The sequence below is a fragment of the Colias philodice genome, chromosome 30 (genome assembly GCF_061535455.1).
Source record: "Colias philodice isolate Cphi_HAF_F1 chromosome 30, ilColPhil1 Martin Lab GWU primary, whole genome shotgun sequence".
NCBI lineage: Eukaryota > Metazoa > Arthropoda > Insecta > Lepidoptera > Pieridae > Colias > Colias philodice.
In genome coordinates this window covers 3,733,354-3,760,464 of record NC_143115.1, presented here as the reverse complement: position 1 = coordinate 3,760,464, position 27,111 = coordinate 3,733,354, and the positions used below count along the sequence as shown (strand labels likewise).

At 35.2% G+C, this 27,111-nt stretch overlaps 1 protein-coding gene across 2 annotated transcripts in view; it reads left to right on the top strand.

The window, feature by feature from the left end:
• CdGAPr (GTPase-activating protein CdGAPr) overlaps nucleotides 1-27,111 on the top strand; it is an 85,443-nt gene that overhangs the window by 54,002 nt on the left and 4,330 nt on the right. For both annotated transcript variants that reach the window (XM_089713309.1, XM_089713308.1), the window contains exons 10-25: nucleotides 9,251-9,377; nucleotides 11,164-11,342; nucleotides 11,670-11,865; nucleotides 12,570-12,698; nucleotides 13,208-13,358; nucleotides 13,877-13,960; nucleotides 14,742-14,833; nucleotides 15,670-15,808; nucleotides 17,047-17,107; nucleotides 17,573-17,685; nucleotides 18,722-18,837; nucleotides 19,902-20,028; nucleotides 20,781-20,887; nucleotides 23,109-23,228; nucleotides 23,926-24,000; nucleotides 25,054-26,958. In XM_089713309.1, coding sequence (XP_089569435.1) covers nucleotides 9,251-9,377; nucleotides 11,164-11,342; nucleotides 11,670-11,865; nucleotides 12,570-12,698; nucleotides 13,208-13,358; nucleotides 13,877-13,960; nucleotides 14,742-14,833; nucleotides 15,670-15,808; nucleotides 17,047-17,107; nucleotides 17,573-17,685; nucleotides 18,722-18,837; nucleotides 19,902-20,028; nucleotides 20,781-20,887; nucleotides 23,109-23,228; nucleotides 23,926-24,000; nucleotides 25,054-26,958 — 3,721 coding nt within the window. The remainder of the gene's footprint in view (nucleotides 1-9,250; nucleotides 9,378-11,163; nucleotides 11,343-11,669; nucleotides 11,866-12,569; nucleotides 12,699-13,207; nucleotides 13,359-13,876; nucleotides 13,961-14,741; nucleotides 14,834-15,669; nucleotides 15,809-17,046; nucleotides 17,108-17,572; nucleotides 17,686-18,721; nucleotides 18,838-19,901; nucleotides 20,029-20,780; nucleotides 20,888-23,108; nucleotides 23,229-23,925; nucleotides 24,001-25,053; nucleotides 26,959-27,111) is intronic.

The following is a 27,111-nucleotide window of genomic DNA, read 5'->3' as shown; positions in this document are numbered from 1 at the left end:
GTTAATCATTATAAACTTACCTAGTAAGGCAATGCCTTTGATGTCGCACGATGCCGCCGCGCCGCCAGTGTAGGTACTTCTGCTGCTACATGAAAATATGCTAGGGTTGCAACAAATGGGAAATAAAACAATTGTGATTATTACTATTATGATGTAATCATTTATTCATATGTACATTCAAAACAATTGCGATTATTAAATCTGATGTAATTATTTTTTCATAAATATATAATTATTATTAATTACATAATATATTGCACTGTGAAATATTTACGTATCACTTTATTTTTGATGTTCTTAATTGTCTTTTATAAAATTTAAGTGACGCATTCGCATTGGGATCAACAATCCGATAAGAAAAGAATGGAGACAACATATACATAGCTTTGATTTCAATTCTACAGATACAAAATATACAATCTATCTAAAATGATACAACGGATGTTTCCTGCGTTTTCTCGTCAAAATACCGAAACAACGTAATTATTGTATAGTAGTTGGGCGTGAAAGTAAAAAAACAAATGAAAAGTGTTTTCCATATGATTATTTATTAAATTTACGCGATTAAGAATAATTTCAACGATACAATTTAGTAACCGAGAATTCAGAGGATTAAAGAAAATACCTGCCTGATCATTTTATCAAACTCTAAAAGAATTATGGTTATTTCGCATCACTCGGTTTATTAGTTTGGTAATAATTATTAAAGGTAGTTACAACCCTAGCCATTGAGTCGAACGGTAGGCAACACAATATCGACTTTGTGCGGGTACATATGGTACATTTCTTCTTGCTGTGAAGCGTAATTATTATTATTAAGATTTTTTAGGCTATTTTGAATCAGCTGTTCTAATTTAATTCTAGAAATTTATTAAAACGTGATTTTTTTAAAAGTATATTATGAGTTTATAAATACCTCAACCAATAGTTATTGTGTCCTATCCTCATTTCTTTATATCTTGGTAGTTAACTAAAGTGTTAAATTTACATAACCTCAACAACAACATTTACACTGCCACTGCACTAAAACTAATATGGAATCCATCACACAGTCTATTGATCAGATGTTTGAAGTGTTTAACCACAGAATGGATGAGTTCCAAAAGGATCTCCAGACAATTTCAACAGCCCCAATGGGTAGCCCGTCTTCTAAATTAGCGTCTGACTTTACAGTCTTTCGCACATTTGTCTTGACATCACTACAGTGTCTACAGTCTGAGGTTATCCTCCTGAGTAACAAAACAAAAGTACCTACGACGGACGACCACGCTTCGAGTTGCCAAACACACAGCCAAACAACAATAATGAGTAATAAATTGTTTACAAAAAAAACAAGTTTTCCATTTTTCTGTATGAGTAGACAGAACTTCAAAACGCCACCTGCTACGGTTTATATTATGAACGATGGTTATAAAAATAAAAGTTATATTTGTTGGTGTAAACTATTTTATTGATCAATAATTTTGGAATTTAAAACTGTCAACATTGATTACAATAAAACGCAGTTTTATTTTATTACACTATTGTTTTTTTATCAAAACATGTATTTGAAGTACCATATAATATTATGCTGATCCAAGCATTTTCACTCAAAACTAATATCACTAATGATTTGTAAAAGTAAATTATTTCAATATACATTTCATAACCAACAAGTAAGAATAATTATTATTATTCCTACCTACAACAACAAACCTAAAACACTATTTACTATGGGAAAATAACCAGGAAGGTGAAAAACATTATATTACCTATTATTTACGATTTCGACGCACTCGACTTTTAGTAAAATATAGTAGGTAAACATAATATTATGGTTTTGATTTTTGCTACTAGTATAAGAAAAATGCGTGTTCAAACTACTTGTTTGTCTGTCTGAAAATTCGGAAGTACTTTGGTAGTTTACCGATTTATAATAATATTGTATATATCGTTGTTTAAAAAATATTCAAACACAATAAAATATGATATACTGATTTATCACTGGTTTCAGTGATGAACTGATGAGTCAATGTTAGCCACTATACTTTCGTCATACGTGTGTATGATTGATGTGATTTGCAACGTGGTGATATTTCAGAAAAATCACGGGTCAAATTGTCCCACCGAAAATATAACTGCGTTATAAGAATAACTATACCTACGATAAATTATACATAATACAATATAGTCTCAAATGCATACTAGTGAAATATTTTATTTGAATCAATAAAATAAAAAAAAATAACAAATAATAATAATACAAAAATAAATTCACAACACAAGAAAATCCGCGCGCAAATCATAGCGCGTGACAATGAAATCAAGAACTTTCGAGCCGACGCGACGCGGACGACGAAGGAGCCTAACAAAAGTACCTACAATCATAGGCGGCTCGTGACAAAATTGTATGGCCGTGTTCACTTGAAATAAAACAACGAAAATAGGTAGTTAAACTTTGCGGGAGCGATTTGACTTTTTTTAAAAAAATAAAATAAAATTAAAATTAAACTTATTTAATGATTTAACTATAACAAGTGGACGATTTGGAGTCACAAATGTTAATGCCAGAATTACATGCAATGATACAATCGATACCTTATTGCGAAATAAATGTTTTTCAATAACTGCAACGCTTATGCTAAATTGCAAGAACTCTCCGGTGGTCTTGCTGAGGCCAGCGGAAGGCTATTGCTCAACCTAATACCGAGGGTTGGGGTGGATGCGTAACTCCTCCCTCCTTAAGTGCGAAATTATCGGTTTGTTCATTTTTAATAACTATCCGATGATTTCGCAGACATGTTACATTTAATATCTTATAACGAAGTAAGTAAAGTAAAAATAGAATTACAAGTACAAAGATTAAAAATAGAGACGTATAGCCTAAAGTAGCACTGAATCTAAAATTTCTTTCACTGTTAACCATTTCACTATCACTGAACACTGATTGCTTTAATATCGTTGACATATATTTAACTTCGTCCAGGTTGATGCCTCGCATATTGAGTACACGTGTACTGGATAATATTGGAGTTCTATTCACAGGTAATTGCGGCAAAACTATAATTTTTGTTGGTTCTACAGGATCATTCTCAGTGATTACTTGGTGAGGGCGAATCGTTATATTCTGGATCTCGATGCTACATGGTTCGTCGATGGTCATTATGTATGTGCCCACGACAGGATATTTGCTGACATCACCATTGCAAATTTGAGTCAGAGTATTTCTGTATTTTGAGAAAAGTATCCAACTTATAGGTGTGATTCTTTGAATTCTCACATTCTCTATATTGATTAGCTGTTGTTCGCAGTGCATTGGGTTTCCTTCAAATTTAAGCAGTTGTTCTATGCAAGTAGTTTCAGGATATGGCGTTTGATTTTGTTCATCGCATAAAAATTGTTCTCCAGCAGCGAGCGATCGGCACGGTTTTACGACCGGTAAGTATTTCATCCCCTTTGCCAACAGGTAAGGATATTTAGGAAAAATGGAAACGGTATTACTATCGGATTCACGGTACATAGGTATAGAGTATAATTTGTAATAGTTATAAGTATAATTATCTGTAATTGGAACCTCCATTATGAACGTAATCTGGTTTTGTTTAATATACGATTTAACATTAATAGTTTCTTCTAGTTTTACTAAATTTGCCTCACTCGCTTTAAACACTAAATTTTCAGTTTGAGATATAAGAATTAAATGTTGCAACAGCTCAGTAGAATTAATAATACTTTGATGTAATATGGATACTTTACTAAATGCTAGAGCAGTCTCTATTTCTCCTAATTTTATAAAAATAGAACGAAAATTACTAACAAATAAATTTAAAAGGCTTACAACATAAGTAGTATAAACCCAATGATTATCCTTAGATGCTAATTCCTTAATCATAGATTCTACAATTTTTAAACGCTTATCTAATATATTAGAATTTTGATTTAAGACTTCAGTAGAATTGATAAAACTATCGAGCATTTTAGATATTAAGGTAATTTTATTTCTAATGATAGTCTGATCGTTTTCAAGTTTAGCTGTAAGTTTATCGTATCTAATTGCGTCACTATAGTCTAAATTTCCCGTTATAATTTTAATTAAGGAACCCAGAGGGTTGAGGATACCTCTCTTGACACGTTTGTGTGGAACTAACTGTTCGTATTTCTGAACCGTTATGTCGCGAATATATTCAGCGTGATATTTTGCCACTTGAAAATCGTGTAAGTATGAAATATTCTTATTAATTAAACTATCGAATTCACTGTATTTGCTAATAATAAAATTTAAGTCATCATTAATCTTATCTAAATTTAAAACCTTAATTATAGTCCAATAGTCTGTTTGGAGATATGCTTGCCCTTCTTTCACAGGATAAATTCCCGGGTTATGTTGAAGAAGTTGTAGTTGAAGGGCCAGCGCGGACCTCATCACTATCAGCCAACACCACAACGCGGAAGGCGTTTTACATTTTTAATAGGGACCATAGTCTTCCTTTTACCAATCTCTATCGGTATAACGTTCCTTGAACCTTGACCTATAACCTTAGCTTTATGGAATCGCGGCTTATCCTTGCTTTTTCGCTTATTAACGTCTTTCGCAAATATAATTTTTCCTGAAGGGAGACTGATTTGATATTCACCACCTCTCCTATCCTTTACTTTTTGCTTTTCACGTGAAAGGTCGTGAACTTGCTTTTCGTTCTTAAACCACTTATATACTAAAATTTGATTTGGTTTCGTATCTATTGCTTCATGTAATATAGGTATACCGGACGATTCTACTATATTAGCTGAATGAACTGTATCCGATTTTGACGTTACAGATGGTGACCTGACTGGGTAGTCACATGTTCTAGGAGACCTTAGCGCTGATAGAGTTTCAGAGTCGGGAATAGATATCGTTTCACTAGAATCGCGTTCTGATATAGTAATTGTACTAGAGTCGTTACGCGCTCTTGGCCTATTGTCTCTATCGCCTATATTAACAACCATAGATTCGTTTTCATTATCGGAATGCGTAGCGTTAACTCTAATTCTAGATGAAGCGTCCGCGTTAAAATTTTGCTTCCCAGTTTCAATAAATTTGGAATTAGTTTCAGGAATATAAATGTGTGGAAATTTCAGATTTGGATCGCAATTTAATTCTATGATTTTTTCCTTGTAGAGGCTTTCGTTTGAAAATTTTCTTCATCAGACGGAAGCACATTAACGTCTTGATTATCGTCAGTGGGTGTATACATCTCATTCGCGACGTATTCGTAATTCGTATCGTAAGGATTACAGCCATAATAATTCGTATAGTCGTAAGGATTATAGCCATAGTAATAATTATCATTATGTAAGTCGGTTTCATTCACTCTAAAACCTGGCTGAGTTATATTTTGTGGTCGAGGGGGTGCCGTCCTCATGGAAACGTCAGTAGACTCAAAGCGGTTATTTTGAGGAGGTCTTTGACCGAAATTCTGTGGCGTCATACTAAAAGTTTCAGGAGGCCTATAACCAAATTGTGGGTTTTGATTAAATGTTGGCCTATAACCAAATTGTGGATTTTGATTTAATGTTGGTCTATAACCAAATTGTGGATTTTGATTGAATGAAGGCCTATACCCGAACTGTGGGTTTTTATTAAACGGTGGCTTATAACCAAATTGTGAATTTTTATTAAACGGTTGTTGGGGTGTGAATTTAAAACCAAATTTTTGAGGTACATTTGGTGTCCCAAAATTAAATCTTTGTTGAGGATTTTGTAAAAATTGGGGTACCGTTGTATTATTATGGGTACGATTGCGCGACTGATATTGTTCGTGAAAATTAACTTCTTCTAACACAATTTCTAGGGCCTGTTCTAATGTATTAGGCGATTTTAGTCTAACAATTCGCACCATGCTTTCGGGCAAATTGTACAAGAAAACGTTCAGGGCTGTATGATTATAAATCGCAATTTTCGCGCGTTTAATTTCCGTATCTACCGATAAATTAACCTTCGATATTAGTAACGATCTAATATTCTGTATCCTATTACAAAATTCAAGATAACTTTCCCCGGATTTTATTTTACAGGACTCGAGAGAGATTTTTATGCAATCCTCAGTACGCGGATCGCCAAAATGTTGTTCCAGTAATTCTTTTAGCGCGGGCCAAGTGTTAATATCTTCGCGCTCGGATAATAACGCGGCGGCATCGCCTATTAATCTACTAGTTATTGCATGTAAAACGTAAATATTCTGCTCTTCATGCCCTCTAAATTTATTAATTATATATTCACATTTTCGAAAGAATAGATTCAAAATTCTTTTGTCTCCACCAAAAAGAGGAATAAGCTTTAACATATCACTCGGAATTGTTATTACGTTTACGCTTTCCATGTTAAATAAGTACAGAGTAATTAAAGTTCTGAAGTCTTTAACCAATTACAATAATTTCGAATTATAAAAATCACACACACCGAAATCAATTAAAAACACGATATAATAAAAATTCTTAAAATATAGCACAATAAAAAAAATATATGTTATCAATTACTATAAAAATTAAAACTTGAAATAAGTTATAAAATCACATATAAAATATAAAAATCATTAATTGAATTACGATCGATTTTGAGATCAATTAAATCAATTAATATTAATATTTCTTTATGCAAAAATCATTTAATTTTCTAATTTAAAACTTTTAATTAAGTTACACTCTATAGTTAATTAGTCTGTGCAGAGTTTTATGCAAGACAATTCTTAGAATTTAATACGATATTTCTTATGTATAAGTTATAACTAATTACTGATTTAATAGAATTTCATATTAAAACCAGATCCGTTATAATGCGAGACGTTCAATCCCAAAATAACAGTTAAAAATAGTTAAAAGTCAAAATTACACTCTCGTGAAAAGGATATGGGAATATATCAGAAAGGATGGCAAAAAGTTTTACTCACCAACCGATCGTCGATCCCATTATTCCTCGTCGTGGTCGTTTAACAAATTTATTTTTCGGTTCTTTTAGGATAGCACGGCCTTTATAGCAATGTTCTAGGGCTAATTTTGAAGACCTCTAGACATGCAGACCTTATGTGGCTATCCTACCGGCTGCGCCAGTTAAACTTTGCGGGAGCGATTTGACTTTTTTTAAAAAAATAAAATAAAATTAAAATTAAACTTATTTAATGATTTAACTATAACAAGTGGACGATTTGGAGTCACAAATGTTAATGCCAGAATTACATGCAATGATACAATCGATACCTTATTGCGAAATAAATGTTTTTCAATAACTGCAACGCTTATGCTAAATTGCAAGAACTCTCCGGTGGTCTTGCTGAGGCCAGCGGAAGGCTATTGCTCAACCTAATACCGAGGGTTGGGGTGGATGCGTAACTAGGTACCTACAATAGCGTTAGCAGTACAAAAAAAATGAGCACCACATTATAAATGTCTATTTATACACTAAAAATTATAGAGTATTTCAAAACGAATTCAATTATTATTTAGCAATAATTAGAAAATCCCCGAATTTGCATTCGTGATCGTATTCATAGTGTTTGTCTACACTAATATTATAAAGAGGAAAACTTTGTTTGTTTGTTTGATTGTAATGAATAGGCTCATAAACTACTGGACATTTTACCAATGTTTGCAAGTTTGTGATTACTTTGATAGTTTACCGATTTATAATAATTGTATACTTATATCATTGTTTAAAAATATTCAAACACAATATGATATAGGTACTGATTTATCACTGGTTTCAGTGATGAACTGATGAGTCAATGTTAGCCACAATACTAATCACGAACAATAATGAGTAATAAATTGTTTACAAAAAAAAACATAGTTTCTAAGGTCATTAGTTTTATTTTATTTTATTGTTATTTTCTTTGAACGATTGGAAATGAAATTACTCAATTTTTACACAGAACTTTGATTTATTAGAATTATGCTCAGTATAAGATAACGAACGCGAATGCACGACATCTAGCGCGTCAATGTCTAAACATCGCCTTTCGTTTAGACATTGACGCGCTAGATCTGTAATAAGTATATAGTCTATGCGCTAGATGTCGTGCTTTATGTCGTGTTTCGCTTGGCAAAAGTCACGCACACTACTGTAGAAGTGTCAAATTTTTCCGGTATTTTACTGTTGTTTTTCTAAGTAAATATTGTAAATTATTGATTAAAAAGGTCGAACGCGCACACATTTCATTATAGAGAAGTGATAAAATGATTAGTTTTAAAGAAATAGTGTCTGTGTTAAGTGTTTAGAGGTAATCAAAAATGTATGGAGGGACGGTCGGAACATCAACCTTAAATTATTTACAAGAAAAAAATATTTTTACTTTAAAATTTTTAATTTGAAAACAGTTTTTATTGAAACCTACAGTTTTGTTTTCACTTCAGTTATAATCCTGTTAAAAGTTGGATTTCCCGTACCGATATAGAAATAATTAATATAAGGAAAATAAACAATATATATTTATGTAATTACTTCTATGGTATGTAACATAATTATCCTGTGCCTACATAAGATAGGACGCTGTCTAAATGCAATATTATTTTAAATTCACAGTATTATAATATTTTAAATCGAGTTTCATTATTTGTATCTAAAGTTTTATTTTTATCAAGTTTATTTTTATTTTTATCAATTTTAAAGTTATTAACAGTGTGTATGTTGAAATGATTTTTAATCATGGGTAAGTGGTAAATAAATAAAATAAATTTTATTATGACCACTTCAATATTACTATTTAAATAATTTTGTATATTTCGTAATATGTTTGATATTTTTGTTCACATCAACATTATAATATTGTCATATTGATTATGAAAATTGCAATAATATCCGAAACTCACTCATGAAAAATTGTTACTGTGTTTTATTCAGTAACTTTTATTTTACTGTGTTCAAATAAACACAACTAAAGTAACAAGCTAATACTATTTTTTTAAAGCAAGCTAATTAATTTTAAAAAGCTAAGTTTACAAAAAATTTTCAATGTCTAAATAAATATTTTATTTTCTCTCACATACATATCTATCGAATAATATTATATTTTATTAAGGGCCGATTTTTCAATGCGTGGATAAAACTTATCCGTCCAATAAAGTATTACACGATAATATTAAAATGTCACGTAAACTGTCAGATACGGGCAATTAGAATACGTTTTTAAAATGGTAGTTTTATACATTATTCGACGAATAAGTTTTATCCAAGCATTGAAAAATCAGCCCTAAATATAATAGAATAATATTATATTTGATTTTATTTTCTCAATTCCAGGTCCCCAAGAATCGACATGGTGGCGCGGTAAACGCGGATTTCGCGTCGGTTTCTTTCCTCACCACTGCGTAGCTGTTATAGGTGATAAAGTGCCTAGGCATATGACACAACCACCGCCTATAGTGGGGTGAGTGTATAGGGGTGCTTTTCCCTTGCAGATCGCGGTTAAATTAAACTAGCGGTCCGCCCCGGCTTCACCCGTGGTACATATTTACGTTTTCTCTACATAAAAACCATCCTCGTACTTCAAGGAATATAATAAAAAAAGAATTATCGAAATCGGTTCAGCCGTTCTCGAGTTATGCGCTTACCAACACATTTTGCGATTCATATATATAAGATAAATAAAGATAAATAAATAAATATATAATATTATATAAGATAAATAAATAAATATAAATAAATATTTCAGGACAATTTTCACACACGGCACGATCTGATCCCATACTAAGCTTTCGCTTGTGTTATGGAAACCAGATGGCTGATAAACATACATATATACTTTTAAATAAATACTTATATAGATAATTAACACCCAGACACAGAGCAAACATCTATGTTCATCACACAAATATTTGCCCCGGGTGGGAATCGAACCCACGACCTCTGGCTTGGAAGGCAGGGCCACTACCAACCAAGCCAACCGGTCAGTCATTATAAATGAAGTGTTATTAACACCATCTTATTTAGATAGAATAGATAACTTCATACATTTCCTTTCCCATCAGGTTGCCTGGTAGAGATTGCTGCTTAGCAATAAGGCCGCATGTTGTACAAACTATGCCTTTCTTTTGTATTAATATTATTTTTGTCATTATGTATGTATGTATTATTTAGTTTGCAATAAAGTGTTATAAATAAATATTTATTTATAGCGACGACGCGGTTGGCGCAGTGGTAAAGTAACTGCCTACTGAGCCGACGGTCCCGGGTTCGATCCCCGGTCAGGGCAAATATTTGTGTGATGAACTCAATTATTTGTTCTTGGGTCTGGGTGTTATCTATATATGTATTTATAAAAATAATTTGGAAAATCCAAAAGTGCACGCCTCATAATTTTTTTAATAAATATTTATTAATTATTATTTTTGTTTATTTAATAACAATTAAACCACATCGAATCAGACCCTGAAAAATGAAAGGGTTCTATTCCTGAGCATACTCAAGCGTAAGAGAAAAAAAAAGACTCGATTAGTAAAGTATTTCGGTCGCTATCGTGTTAACAAGAAAAAGGATCCGCACATACAGACACACGGACGTCCAAGACAGAACTTTTTTAAACTGTTTTTTAACTAGTTTAAATAACAAAAATGACATCAAAAATATCATGAACGTTAAAAATAGTGTTTTTTCTTAATATGTGTGTGTATGTATTATCTTACAAGTGCAATGTATGATACATAAAGACATTTTAAGTTTGAAAAATCAGATGTTTTGCGCGAAGTGACAGTAGTACCCACCTCAACGCTTCGCTTATGAGGCGTGCAATATTATATTTATCGTCGCCTAGTACCCACAACACAAGCCTTAATTGAGCTTACTGTTGGACTAGGTCGATTTGTGTAATAATGGCCTATAATATTTATTTATTACTAGCGGTCCGCCCCGGCTTCGCCCGTGGTACATGTTTACGTTTTCTCTACATAAAAATAAATATGACTATATATATATATATATATATATATATATATATATATATATATATAGATATATATAAAAATGAATCGCAAAATGTGTTGGTAAGCGCATAACTCGAGAACGGCTGAACCGATTTCGATAATTCTTTTTTTATTATATTCCTTGAAGTACGAGGATGGTTTTTATGTAGAGAAAACGTAAATATGTACCACGGGCGAAGCCGGGGCGGACCGCTAGTTATATATAAAGATATTTATTTATTTATTTAATTTCAGATCTGTAGCAGTAGCGCCAATAAAACCAGTACTCCGAAAGCACGGCAAGCTAATATCCCTATTCCGAAGCTTCATACTATCTCGGCCTTCGCGACGCAGTCTCAAGCAGCAGGGCATTTTGAGGGAGAGGGTCTTTGGGTGTGATCTTGGCGAACACTTGTTGAATTGTGGACATGATGGTAAGAAAAATTGTGGAAAAATGGGGAAAAAGTAGTGGGAGTATACGATAAAAATTTTGAAAATTAATAACATTGCAGAAAAAAAAATTGGTTGTCTGCAAAGTTGGCTTACTGACGATAGTTGAACGTGACAACGTCCGATTGTGCTTCTTTGTCGCTCGTTCCGCGCTCTCGCTCGCACTTCAAGCCTTACATGGAACGCCTCAGAGCGAGGTAACGCCGCATGAGTCATGTTTTTTCGTGCGTGCAGCCGGCTATCGAATTATAAGACGTTGTCACGTCAAAAAGGAGGGGGGGGGTTATATAGGTTTTCCGTTTTTATTCCAGTCCCGCTCGTGCTCGTAGAATGCGCCCGTGCCATAGAGCGGCGCGGAGCAGTGGACGGCATATACCGGCTGTCGGGCGGCGCTGCTCTGACGCAGCGGCTCCGAGCAGCGTTCGACGCGGGCGCGCCGCCCGACCTCGCCGCGCCGCTGCAGCGCGACCCGCACGCGCTCGCCAGCCTGCTCAAGTGCTACTTCCGGTGAGTGTATACCACATACATACATACATACACATGTATACACATATATACACTGTATACACATACATGCACATAATATATACACATATAAATTTATAAAGAATGAGTACCTTATTGAGATGCAAACATACTATCGCGCTAACACCAGCAACAGCGAGCAATGCGGGTAAAACTGCGGAACACAGCTAGTGGTGCATTAATTTGTTAAATAATAATAAAGCTATAAATTTTATAAAGAATAGAAAAAATTCGATCACTCAGCGGGACTCGAACCCGCATCCTTTCGCGCCATTCCGGGGCGGATGCCTGACCAATTCAGCCACTCGTGACCGCCAGAGCGATCGAATTTATTCTATTCTTTCAGTTGTATGTGTCTAAGGCACGCGATGGCGCGCGGTGTGTCCCATATTGATATTTGAATGCCATAAAACCAAAAATAACAATTTCAAAAATAAAGCTGCAAACAAACTATCGGATGCGACTTACAGACGCGGCTTACAGCCGCGACCTAAAGGTATGCGCAGGATCTAGGATTCACGTCGGACGTCTGAACGCTCAAGATCAGCCCAAAGAAGCGTCCACGACTTAATAAATCACGAATTTTTATGTATGTCCAGTAATCTGGCAAACCCGCTATTTTTCTTAGACTACGTGATTATAAAATACAATTTAATTATGTTAAATATGTTTGTATGTGTGTCCAGTGAACTGCCGAACCCGCTATGCACGTACCAACTCTACGACAGTTTTGTGAGCGCAGTTCAAGTACCAGAGGAACAGAGGCTAAAGGCGATGAGGGATACGGTTGTGAAATTACCTCCACCACACTATAGGTAAGTTAAAAAATATACCGGCCGAATTGAGAACCTCCACCTTTTTTGAAGTCGGTTAAAAAAAGATAAATCGATTTTTATTAACAAATATTTTATCTGCGCTATAAGTAAGTGTAAAAAAATTGAATTAAACATTTTCTCTACATAATAAACAACTAAACTCACAATAAAGCTCAAAAATTGTCCGAAGCAAAACTCTGCACACGCGTGTATTAGGCAGAGTTTCTAATCAGTATGAACATTGAAGGAAATATTTTTAATTTCAATTAACATTAATATAACGTCGCTAGAAAATTATTTTACGGCTTTTTTATAGTCGATTGTGAGTCTTATTTTCTATTGTGTGTTACACTTATATAATAGAAGGAAATCTTTCGATCTATCTATTTTAATAAGTCTTTCACCATTAAAAACAATAACATAAGCTTTCTTTTCCAAAAATACATGTTTCCAAATAAAGAATCATATTATTAAGTTTGCATCATACTTATTTTTCACGATTTCCCCAGAACACTAGCGTACCTAATGCGTCACCTACGTAGGGTGTCCCTTCTAAGCGATTCCACGGGAATGACCGCCAGAAATATGGCTATCGTGTGGGCACCGAACTTGTTGAGTTCGCCGCAGCCACAACACGCGTTGCAGGGTGTTGCTGTGCAGGTAAAATTATATACACAATAATAATAAATTAAAAAAAAAATACAAGACGCAATGTGTATCGGGAAACATACAACACAACTAGCAACACAACACCACAACACGCAACACTACTCTACACCACAATTTTTTTTTATGTCTTATTTCTATAAGATTCATTTCATTTATATAAGGGCCGATTTTGCAATGCTTGGATAAAACTTATCCGTCCAATAAAGTATTACATGATAATATTAAAATGTCACGTAAACTGTCAAATACGGGCAATTGGAATACTATTTCAAAATGGTAGTTTTATACACTATTCGACGAATAAGTTTTAACCAAGGATTGAAAAATCGGCCCTAAGTCATTTCATTATTTATATAAGACGGTTATACGCAAAACAAAACAACACAATACGAAACAACACGCAACAAGTGACAAACAGCTATTTGTTTTACTTGTTTTTTTATATTTCTCCTGTTTGTTGGATTTAATTTGTTTTTCTTTTAATATAATAATTGATATTTCGTTTGCAGGCGGTAGTCACGGAGTTTCTAATATGTTACGCGGAAGAATTGTTCGCGCAAGAACAAGGGGCCGGCTGTGATGATAGTGATCAGGTATTTATTTATTAAATCACTAGCGGTCCGCCCCGGCTTCGCCCGTGGTACGTTTTCTCTACATAAGAACCATCCTTGTACTTCAAGGAATATAATTAAAAAAATTATCGAAATCGGTCCACCCGTTCACGCGTGATTCCGTGACCAAGGAAAACGGGTTTGGTTTTATATATATATATATATATATATACATATACATATACTAGCGGTCCGCCCCGGCTTCGCCCGTGGTACCTACATGTTTAAACTATCCTATCTCTCAAGTTGGATCGAATTGCTCATGGTGTGCGAATTTTATTAGAATCGGTTTAGTGGTTTCGGAGTCCATTGAGGACAAACATTGTGACACGAGATTTATATATATTAAGATATATATATAGATTTTATTTAATTTTTGGAAATTGAATAGCAAACAATAGAGTTTATTTTTCAGGACTAAATGTATTTATTAATTAAGAGGCTTAGAAATAAATAGCTATTTTGCGATTTATTGATTACATTATTTATCTCGATGTTTCGCAGATTTTAACAACTAGCAAAAAATAAACTAACGTCACAAAATCTATACTAATATTATAAAGCTGAACAGGTTTGTTTGTTTGAACGCGCTAATCTCAGGAACTACTGGTCCGATTTGAAAAATTCTTTCAGTGTTAGATAGTTCTTTTATCGAGGAAGGCTATAGGCTATATATCATCACGCTAAGACAACAGGAGTGGAGCCATGGCGGGTGAAACCGCGGAACGCAGCTAGTTATTAATAAATATGATTAATATTTCAGGAACGCAATGATTGTCAAGTGGAATTGCGAGGTTTGGAGGCTGGTAGGCGACCTAAGAGTCTACCGCTGAACCCACCTACTAAATTATTAAGGTATTATTTATATTTATTTCATTTATTTCAGATAAATTTAATATCCATATAGTTGTAAGTAAAATGGCCATAAAAAAACTATGTTAGTATAATAATTATATTTAATACTAGATTTCCGCCCGCGGCTTCGCCCGCGTTTTCAAAGGAAAACCCGCATAGTTCCCGTTCCCGTGGGATTTCCGGGATAAAACCTATCCTATGTGCTAATCCAAGTTACCCTCTATATGTGTGCTAAATTTCATTGTAATCGGTTCAGTAGTTTTTACGTGAAAGAGTAACAAACATCCATACATCCTTACAAACTTTCGCCTTTATAATAGTATTAAGATTAAAAACAATCTTATTCCCATTTACAACCTGCTTGAGACATGGATTTTGACCCACTGTCTCAAGACATAATATATTGCTTTGAACTAAATTAGATTGAAGAAATTATATAAAAATACGTTTCAAGAGCAGATATTCATCTAATAATAATTTTTAGGGTCGAGTTACCCTTAAAAATTGATTTTTGATGATAATTCAAAAGAAATAGTGTCACAAAATGCAACTTTGGATTTTTACTGTAACTAAATTGTTGCCATGGTCCTGCATTAAGTATTATTTACGATTTTAACTATTTGCTTAAAACCTATGAAGCACATATGTTTCTTTTTTTTACATTTTTTAAATCTGTTGTTTAAAAAAACTTATAACAGTTGATTTTTTTGTTAGTTAAAATACCATTATTTAATTGAATTGTATTATTTCATATTTCATTAACCTGTGAAAAATGTACATTATAATCCATTTTGATATTAAAAAACTATTTACTTATTATAAAATACACATTTCAGTCTTGAAGAGGCCCGTCGCCGCGGCAAAGTGTGTGTCGGCAGCGAGATAATGGACTACCCTCCTCCGTCCGGTGTTATCGCGGCGGCGGCCACCACGCAACTGAAGCCCGCTGCGCATTTGAAGCCTAAATATATTGAGGTTGGTGCGGGTAGTTGGAGATTTTGTGTTTTTTTTTAATTGAGTTGATGTTTTGTGTTGTTTTGTTATAATGTAGTCAGCTGCGCACTTGAAGCCTAAATATATTGATTTTGGTGCGGGTAGTTGGAGATTTTGTGTTTTTAAACATTGAGTTGATTTTTTGTATTGTTTTGTTATAATGTAGTCAGCTGCGTACTTGAAGCCTAAATATATTGATTTTGGTGCGGGTAGTTGGAGATTTTGTGTTTTTAAACATTGAGTTGATTTTTTGTATTGTTTTGTTATAATGTAGTCAGCTGCGTACTTGAAGCCTAAATATATTGAGGTTGGTGCGGGTAAATAGTTATTTATAAGATAAATAGTTATTTCTTTCACAATGTAATGTACCAGACCAATTTAAAAAAAAATGTGAGTTGTCATGGGACGGCTGGCAAATGTGCAACACTAGGACCGTTATATGTATTAATTGTATTTGAACGTATTAATTTATTTTGTAGATTAAAATTGTGAAAAATTAAAGATTTATCTAAGGGAGATGTATCGATCTAGACATAATAGAAATATTATTAATATTCGATGTGTTGGTGCGTTTAAAGGAGCAGAATTACTGTTAACTAAAATTGCTGAATCGTTTTTATTATAAACGAGCTGTGCTCCGCGGTTTTACTCGCAGTGCTCCGATCCTGTTGATCTCAGCGAGATCGAACGCGCTAATCTTGGGAACTACTTCCCGAGATTAGCGCGTTCAAACAAACAAACTCTTCAGCTTTATAATATTAGTATGTAATTCAGTAGCTGTATTTATGAACAGTCTTTGAAGCGGAGCAGGACTGTGCAAAACGTGACATGGCTTCTTTCAATATTGATTATAAAACCTGGGAGAAGCTTGCTAATGATCGATCTGATTGGCGCAAACTTGTTTCCGAGGGCTGCAGATTCTGTGACGAAGCGTGGTTCAGAGTACTCGCAAGCAAAAGGATGAAACGTCACCAAGCCGAAAACGACCCTGTTCCAGCAAACTTCCCCTGTCCGACCTGCGGAAAAGTATGTCGATCTCGCATTGGATTGTTTGGACACCAAAAGCATTGCTCAGGCATAGCACCATAAACCGTCTGTAATGGACGTATAGGCCAACGACGACGACGATTTATGAACAACTTGAATTTATTCATATTTGTTTTTATTTTCACTCTGGGTATTGTATTGTTAAATTAATAAGTGTATTTTTTATTTTACAGGTGGGATCGGGGCCTAATAATCTACCTCAGTATCACACGGTTTTAGATTTGCCTATACCAGGTATGTTTATTATAATATTTTCGATATTATTATATTCTTATCCTATTAAATATTATAAATGCGAAAGTTTGTGAGGATGTGTGTGTGTGTGTGTGTTTGTTACTCTTTCACGCAAATACTACTGAACCGATTACAATGAAATTTAGCGCACATACAGGATAGGTTTCACCCCGGAAATCCCACGGGAATGGGAACTATGCGGGTTTTTCTTTCAAAACGTAGGCGAATCCGCGGGTGGAAAGCTAGTGTTTTATATTTTTATACTTAAATTTTTGAATAAATGATGCCGCTGAAAATCAGCTCTGCAGTCAAGCATCTCCTATGTAGCATGTAGTAAAGAGTTTAGTATTTTTTTTCTAGTATTAACTTGACATAAATCAAAAAGGATTTATTTAAATTTTTCTTCGAACGTCATAGCAACGTACTAATAATATGTAAATAATAATATTTTTTCCAATATAACAGGTGCAAAACGGGCTTTAAAACGGTCCGTGTCAGGTTGGCGAGGTTTATTCAGTCGAAGCAAATTACAAAGGCCCCGTGCACACAGACCGCCGCCGGTTACACCTCCACCCGCTGTATGTATACGCCCTTATAATGTTTTTGAAAGTATGAAAGATGAAAATAAATAATTTGTAAATAAATATGATTGATAGGTTTTTATGTCACATATTTTTAACGTATTTTTGTATTCGTATTTTAATTTCCCCTGTCTCTACATATTTCTCCTTTTTCTAGTAGATAAAAATCCACTTAATACATATAGAAATATCCTTTTATACAAATTTATCTATTGTTAGACGTTTTTTGATTTCATATTTTTGTGGATGAATAGTTCATTATTTGCTGCCAAAACATGTTTATAAAATTCCGCTTTCCTTTGACTCGTGTCGCAGTACGACGTTCGACCCAACTACCCTCACTTTGCTAATAGTCGTTGACTTGCTGCGATTTGTTATCAACTACCTACATCAATTAGGTAGCTGTGTAGAATCGCAGTACATTCTTATTACATTCAAACTAATATTTAACCCGGCCTCGCGTGTAATTTCTTATTCTATGTATTCCTCCTATTTTCTAGATGATATTTTAGATGCAAAACAAACGTTATTTCCATATTTCTAAACGTTTTCAACAAAATACCCGCAAATATCCTTATTTTTTCCAGGATAGCAATTCACACATTACCCAATATTTACAAAAACATTTTTTTTTTTTTTATGTTATGGGGAGGCAAACGAGCGGACGCACTGCCTGGTGGTAAGCAGGTTGCGTCGCCCATAGACCATAGCAGAGGTTGTGGTTGTTGCCTACCAGAAGGATTATGGGATTTGGAAGGAATTAGGGAGAAAGGGGCGAGGATGGGAGGGATTAAGGATAGGGGAGGAGAGGATGGGTAGGGGATAGGAAGGGATGTGGGCCTCCGGACCCCTCACTCACTGTACGGAACGCGACAGTAAACTGTCACTATGGCGCCGATATTCTGTGAGGGTGTGGTACCTTCCCCGGTGCGAGCGTGGCCCAGTTCGTGCCGAAGCATGCTCGACTCCCACTTTCACTTACAAAAACATAATTTCTTAATATATTCCTACAAATTTCCCCCTTATTTTACAGGAAATAGCGGTACACCCGTTGCGACCGGCTAAATCGTGCGAATCTTTAGCTTCGGACAGTGATACACTAGCGCCGTTAGTTGCGTCTGCGGCTATACCATTGAAACATCATACCAGGTGAATTATAAGAATTTTAAAATTATATTATAAAGATAAAAATTAATTTTTTACTCTTATTATAAAAAAAACTAAACTCGAAATCTGAGGCGGTACCACTCAAACATGATACCAGGTAATATTTAGATATTAATACTAATATAAAAATAAATATTTTTTTTAATGTACATAAATAAATAATATTTAAATACTTGTTATTGGGCTATTCCTCTCCTCTAACTAATTTCCTTCCGTACTCCGGTCGTCTGGAAGAAATCGCTGTTTAGCGAAAAGCCCGCTATTTGTTCTAATCTACGTATATACGTATATTGTGAAGCTGAAGAGTTTGTCTGTTTGAACGCGCTAATCTCAGGAACTACTGGTCCGATTTGAAAAATTCTTTTAGTGTTAGATAGCCCATTTATCGAGGAAGGCTATAGGCTATATATCATCATGCTAAGACCAACAGGAGTGGAGCAATGCGGATGAAACCGCGCGGCACAGCTAGTAAATAAATAAAGTAATATTATGAGGGTTAGATCGGGAAGAAATCGCTATTTACCAATAAGACCGCCATTTGTTTTAATTTATAATCAGATTAAGTTCATATTTAAGTTATCTAAGGGCCGATTTTTCAATGCTTGGATAAAACTTATCCGTCCAATAAAGTATTACACGATAGTATTAAAATGTCACGTAAACTGTCAAATACGGGCAATTAGAATACGTTTTTAAAATGGTAGTTTCATTATTCGACGATTTATTGCAATAAAGCATAAATAATATTTTAACATTTAACGTTTTTGACGACGCGGTTGGCGCAGTGGTAAAGTAACTGCCTACTGAGCCGACGGTCCCGGGTTCGATCCCCGGTCAGGGCAAATATTTGTGTGATGAACTCAATTATTTGTTCTTGGGTCTGGGTGTTATCTATATATGTATTTATTAAATATTATATTTATCGTCGCCTAGTACCCACAATACAAGCCTTAATTGAGCTTACTGTGGGACTAGGTCGATTTGTGTAATAATGTCCTATAATATTTATAATTTATTTATAATAAATAATATATAATAACATTTAGATCATCATCATGTGACTCATACTTCGAGCCGTGGCAGGCAGAATTGGCCGGAATGCGATTACGTCTCTCGCCGCAAGAACGAGACAGACATATGTTTAGTGAGGAGGACGATGTGCTGCCGGCTTTGGTGAGTACAGACAGACATACATACAAACACAACCAAAATATGACACATACATATAAAATTGATAAACGTCTAATTTTGCCTGACTGACCGGTTGGCTCGGTTGGTAGTGGAAAAAAAAAAAATGAAAAATATATTTATTTAAAAACCATATGTTTTTACACAGATACACTTTGATTGACGTTGCACACTTTACACATATTTGCTTAATCTAGGTTTATTAAAAAAGGATTACCTATAGTACCCAGTGGCCCTGCCTTCCAAACCAGAGGTCGTGGGTTCGATTTCCACCCGGGGCAAATATTTGTGTGATGAACATAGATGTTTGCTCTGTGTCTGGGTGTTAATTATCAATATAAGTATTTATTTAAAATTATATATGTACGTTTATCAGCCATCTGGTTTCCATAACACAAGCGAAAGCTTAGTATGGGATCAGATCGTGCCCTGTGTGAAAATTGTCCTGAAATATTTATTTATGAAATTGGCTCCAATATAATAATTGATTACTTTTCATTGTATTATAAGCTGTAAGCTGTATACCTTTTTATAAATAAAAAAAAAGTTGTGTGGTTTTATGAAACCACGGTAAAAATGAAACTTAGGCACAAAATTATCGTATTTGTACGATAATTATTGTACGGTTCCACCGTCACGCGACATGCGCTACACATACCAAAAAGTTTGAGACGATGTAATAAAAGTTTCACTTTAAAAATAAAAATAATCCTACTATTATAACTCATAATTTCCAGGACGATTCCCTATGTTCGTCGCCGGTGGAATCGAACCCGTGTACCGCGGAACCGAGCCCGAGACACAACCATAGAGCTGAAGTGCACCCCACTGATACATTGGAGAGGTGAGTGTATACAAATAAATCGTTTATTTACCATAATTTGGTACATAAATTTACTACTATTAATAACTAGTGGTCCGCCCCGGCTTCGCCCATGGTACATATTTAGTATCCTATGTCCTTCTCCTGGCTCTAAACTAGCTCCCTGCCAATTTTCAGCTAAATCGGTTCAGCCGTTCTTGAGTTATAAGAGGAGTAACTAACACGACTTTCTTTTATATATACAAATAAACTGTTTTTCAGGAGCCTGTGTTTACACTAAGATAAATTACACTAATACGCCATTGTATTAGTATACAAGAGTTCATTCAGCTTACATAATTTATTACATTATTATTTAATATAAAATATGTAGAGACTTATAATCGAAATTTATATAACCAGCCAGTTATCTATACTAATATTATAAAGCTGAAGAGTTTGTTTGTTTGTTTGAACGCGCTAATCTCGGGAACTACTGGTCCGATTTGAAAAATTCTTTCGGTGTTAGATAGCCCATTTATCGAGGAAGGCTATAGGCTATATACCATCACGCTACGACTAACAGGAGAGGAGCCACGGGGGTGAAACCGCGCGGAGCGGCTAGTAAATTGTATATTTCGTTCCACGTTCGAACCATGTTACATAGACCGGGAGATACTGACACAAAATTTCGAGTCATTTGTAACAGGATGGCGGTTCTACAGGGTTCTTAGTACGCAATGTCAAAAAGAAAAATGATGGTGTGAACGCTGGTACCGGCGGCTTAGTCGCGTGGGCGTTAGTCGAACTCGTCGGAAAATAGCGAAAGTCAAACGATTTGTAACAGTATGGCACTTATTTTTCCTGTAAGTTTGAGGATCAACGAATATAAATACAAAATTTCAAAGATCTAGGTGTTGGAAATCTTCACTTATATAAATTAATAATAAATTTATTTTTCAAGTATGACAGCACTTTTTCCCCCTACTAGATGTATGGCAAATATAATAATGGTCACATTTTATCAAATACTCTCCAAAAAGCCAAATGCAATACTGGTACAAAAAGATAGGCGAAATAAAAAAATTTTGCAGATTTTCGGCGGTATGGCGACCATTTGGAATCGTCCGAAAAGTATGGCATGGTGATTTTCGTAAATGGCTGCACGACGATGGTTACCTGTGCAAAAGTTAGCTTGGTACAAATGGTTGAATAATTGTTTTTTTTAAATCAACACATTCACGTTGGTATGGCGGGCTGTAAGTTATACCGGAAAAGTATGGCATGACACTACCGCCTACTTCTTTTTTATGGGCTATCGGTAAATTCTAAAATTTTTGTGTTACAAATCGTTTGACGTTCGCTATTTTTCCGACGAGTTCGACTAACGCCCACGCGACTAACCCACCGGTACCAGCGTTCATACCATCATTTTTCTTTTTGTCATTGCGTACTAAGACCCCTGTAGAACCGCCATCCTGTTACAAATGACTCGAAATTTTGTGTCAGTATCTCCCGGTCTAACAATACAAGAACCACGCTCAACGCGTGTTGTAAATAATAATGATGTAAATATTTCGTATATGATGTTATCACTAGATAGTATAAAACCAAGCGACTTTGTTTTATGTAGTGATTTGTTATCTGTGCACAGGAAGCGTAGTTTACTATTACTGATGAATAAATGCGCTATCCTTCATAATAATAACTAAACTATGCATCGTGTTGCACAGGAAGTGCAGTTCACTATTGATGAATCATAGTGCTTTTCACCATAATAAACGTATTAAACTGTGCTGCAGCGTTAGTTTTATATTCTTGAAATATCTGTCACAGTCTAGCGCATTTCTATTGTACATCCCTCCATAATAAATATGTAAATTGTGCATCGTGTTGCACATTAAGCGCAGTTTACCTTACTTTTGACTTGAATTACGGCCATTTCATGGGAAAACATGGTATTAACTTCAGATTTAGTTTATACTAGCTTCCGTCCACGACTTTGTACGTGCATTCCCGTTTTTCCCCGTTCCCGCAAGAATTTCGGGAAATCCTTTCTTAGCAGATGCCTACGTCCTAACATCTACCTGCATGCCAAATTTCAGCCCGATACGTCCAGTGGTTTGGGCTGTGTGTTGATAGATCACTATATCAGTCACCTTTGAGTTTTATATATATAGATTTTAATATGTAACACCTGTATATATTTGGATTTGAAAATTCTCCATAATAAATGTACTAAACTGTGCATCACATTGCACAGGAAGCGCAGTTCAGCCGCACAGGGCACAGCGGTCGAGCGCCTGGCGCGGCTGGAGCAGCAGCTGGGCTACATCGACGACGCGTGCGCGAGCCCCGCGCCCGCGGCGTCGCGCGCTAAACGGTGAGTTAGTGTCAGAAGTGGAACCTCTTTGTTGCTTAACGCTAATTTTAAAGATTTTTGGTCGATTTTTTGACGTGACAACGTCTTATAATTCGATAGAGCCGACTGCACGCACGAAAAAACATGACTCATGCGGCGTTACCTCGCTCTGAGGCGTTCCATGTAAGGCTTGAAGTGCGAGCGAGAGTGCGGAACGAGGGACAAAGAAGCACAATCGGACGTTGTCACGTTCAACTATCGTCAGTAAACCGACTTTACAGACAACCAATTTTTTAAGCTATTGCATAGCTTCTATCGCGGGCCTTGAGCGCGGGGACCGAATCGAGAAATTCCGTAACGAAAAAACCTCACGCTCCCCACGGGGACGGGCACGGAGGTGTGGCTTGAAGGCATAGCATGCAATAGCTTTACCGCGGCAGTCCCCGAGTGACACACGTCTTTTTTTCTATTACTTTAAAAGATTTTCATTCGAATGCTATATAACTAAATAAAAGATTCAAACATTTTAAAATTTTGCCCCTAGCCATGTGATATTAAATATATGGTCATAAAAATATTATTACCATAAAACTATGTTCAATTTTTTGTGCTGTCCACATTAGCCCAAAAAGGGCATTTCTCTTTTAAGTACATTATTTTTTTATGAATGATTTTCTATAAAGAATCATATATTCATGTATGTTATATTATTTTTCAGTGTATGCAAAGATCGCGATAGTCCTCTATCGTCGACTGCCGATTTTCCTAGTCCCCTAGCTAGCGTGAAACTCAGGTGATTATTATGTGATAAATTTACTGTTTTATGATGAAAAAATCTCGTTGGCAATAACATTAATTTACATAATAAAATAAAAATTTTAATCTACCCGCAAAACAGTTTTTTTACTATGTTTTAGATAAGATAGACAACATTTTGTTCTGACGGGGTTTTTTATATATTGTTGTATATATTTATTTATTGTATGTTGTATTTTTGGATGTTTTGCTCGGAATAATCTTTATTACTTTTAGCTACGTAGATTTTAATGCATTTATCATGTATTTTCAATAGTTTTAAAATCCCTTGATTTGATATTTAGTTAATAGTTTTGTAGTATTAACTACACTTGTATATTTTAATGGTTATTCTGAGTAATGAGTTAATTATCATGGTGTTTAAGATAGATGTTAGGTGCTGAGGCGATTAAACTAAAAAGAGCAAATATGGCGTTTTTGCCGGTTCTTCTCCATAGATACTGCTTTCCGAATCGGTGGTAAATGTTAAAAATATGTAATGACGATTCAAAAGTGCTTCAAGAAGAAGTCTAATTGAATAAATAAATGTTTGAGTTTGAGTTTCAGATTAATTTATGGATATAATCCATTCTTATTTTGAAAATATTGGTATCCAACTTAAAAAAAAGATTATATTTGGCTCAGTGATTAGTGCTTGAGCACTTGCAACTGCTCTGGGTTCAATTCCTTGATAAGACCAATAAAATATTGTGTGACTCAAAATTCTCAAAGAAAAGCTCTTATCTAAATTTAAAAAGTCAAAAAAAAAAAGCTCTTATCTAGGTTAATTATGTCATTAATTAATTTTTACTTGTACTACAAGAATTGATATCATTGCAGGATAGTAAAAATTACACTAGCAACAGAAAAACACACACACAAACAGGTAAATGCACTAACATCGATCTAAAACACCCATCGACCTAACATTCAACGCTCATATTAATACATCATTAAGGTGCATTTAGACTATGCCACTTAGTTTTTGCCCCTAGTGTGTTCATACAGCTACAGTGTAAACTCAGCTTATAAATTAACATGACGCTTGCAGAGAACGAAACTCGCCAAGGAAACAAAAAAATACAGCGCGTTACAGCGGGATGCATAATCCAGTACTAAATGACCCAGATAAACCGATAACAAGACTCACTTGGCACGGCAAAGATGGCCATTCGACGCTAATTAAAATAGATTGGCCCGCGGAAAACTCTATAAGCAATCTAACAACGAGCACGATTAACTCTAGTCCAGTGACACCGGCCACTCCAATGTACGATCCGCTAGAAAGCGACTCTGAAGCCAGTGACAATAAGCACACGATAAAAATAACTAGCGACTGTGACACTTGCAATGAGGAAAAGTGCCTCAAATGCGAATTGAAAGCGACAGACTATGAAAACGTGAAAGATTTCGCGGAACAAAACGTTCATGACAGTTTAGAAGCTAGTCCGTTACACTCGACTGATATAAGCTATCAGAACTTGAATAGATTGTCCGCTGTGTCCACTTCGTCGAACTCGGAGCAAACGAAAAACGCTGACGTCATGAAAGTGATGACGTCATCGCATGAAAGCTCGTCCAGTTACTCCAATGTTAGTTTGAAGCAAGACGAACTGTTCGAATGCTACAATTACGCAAGGCCTAATTATATAAATCTACAGTCGTCTAGTACGTCGAAGAGTTCGCCCGGTAGCCCTTTGAAGTCGCCGCTCAAATCGACGATCAGTATTACGTTCAGGTCTCCCACTAAGTCGAAATCCCCAGATTACGAACCTATAGGCAATGACACACCGACAAATGAAAGGGATTCAGTATACGAAGATATAGATTTGGAAAAGAATCTGTCTATAGTGGAAGAAGCGACCGTTCCGTTAACTGATGCTAGTCTACCAACGCAACAAGCGTGTCAACCTGATTTTAACGAAGATCTAATTATACTAGAAACACCAACGGAAACTAATCTCGATGATGACGTAGATGTGTACAGTCAAGTTAAATTCTTCAAAAAGAGCATAGAAGAAGTTAACGCTATGATACTAGAAACGCCTGAAAGAGATGATTATGAAAATGTCGCATTCGAACCGAATCGTGACTATGAAAACATAAACGTTGATACTCTCAAAATCTGTGATAAAATAGACGTAAGTAGCGCAAAGGAAATTGAATCTATTGAACATGAAAATGGTAATGTTATAAAGCCGATAGTCGCGTCCAAGAATTTGAACGTTCGTGAATTGGCAATACGTTTCGAAAGTCCCACAGAGCAGAAGGGACCGTTCTCCTTTGAAAAGTTCAAAAGTGAAGTCAAATACTCGAATTTAGATACAAAAGAAGATGAAAAGAAGAAATTACCACCGCCTGTGTCGCCAAAAACTTATAAACTATCTAAAAATTCATGTAACGCGCGGTCTTTAGACGAAAATGCGTTTATAAAAGAATTCGGTACAGAAAAGGATAGACGCAAGAGTCTAGAAGTAAAAGATGTAAAACGAACCTCAAAATTTCTACCGGATTTAAACCTAAATACCGAAATACCGGAACCGAAAATAGACAGTATCACACCGACAACGGAAAACAAGATATCGTTGGTGCAACGGTTCGATGTGAAACCGGATATCAAGAGCTTAATCGGTTTCGATACAGAGAAGAAATTGAGCAGAGAACGGATAGAGAAATATAAAGAGGAAAGGCGGAATTTCCTCCGCGAGAAATATAGTTCTCAGTCCTTTAGAAGTAATCCAGAACAATTGACGCGAATCAAGATAAAGAAGGAGGAAGATAGGGTTGAAAACGAGAGATTGAGCGAAGGAAAGTTCGAAAGGAGAAACACAGTTGATTTAGGACAAAGAATGAGATTTTCGCTAGCTAGGAGCGCTAACAATTTGGACACGATACCGTCGCCGCTTAGCCCGGTGAAGGATTTCAATGGGGAGGCCAGCCGGAGCCGGGATGACAGGTATGTGTAAAACTAACGATTTTAACGGTTTTAAAACACGTTTTTCAGTCAATTTTCGTAATTTTGCAATATACTGTCTATAATGTTCTATAATAGAAGGTATAATTTTGGGATGGTTGTGAATAAATCGTGTTTTATTACCGTTAAAATTTC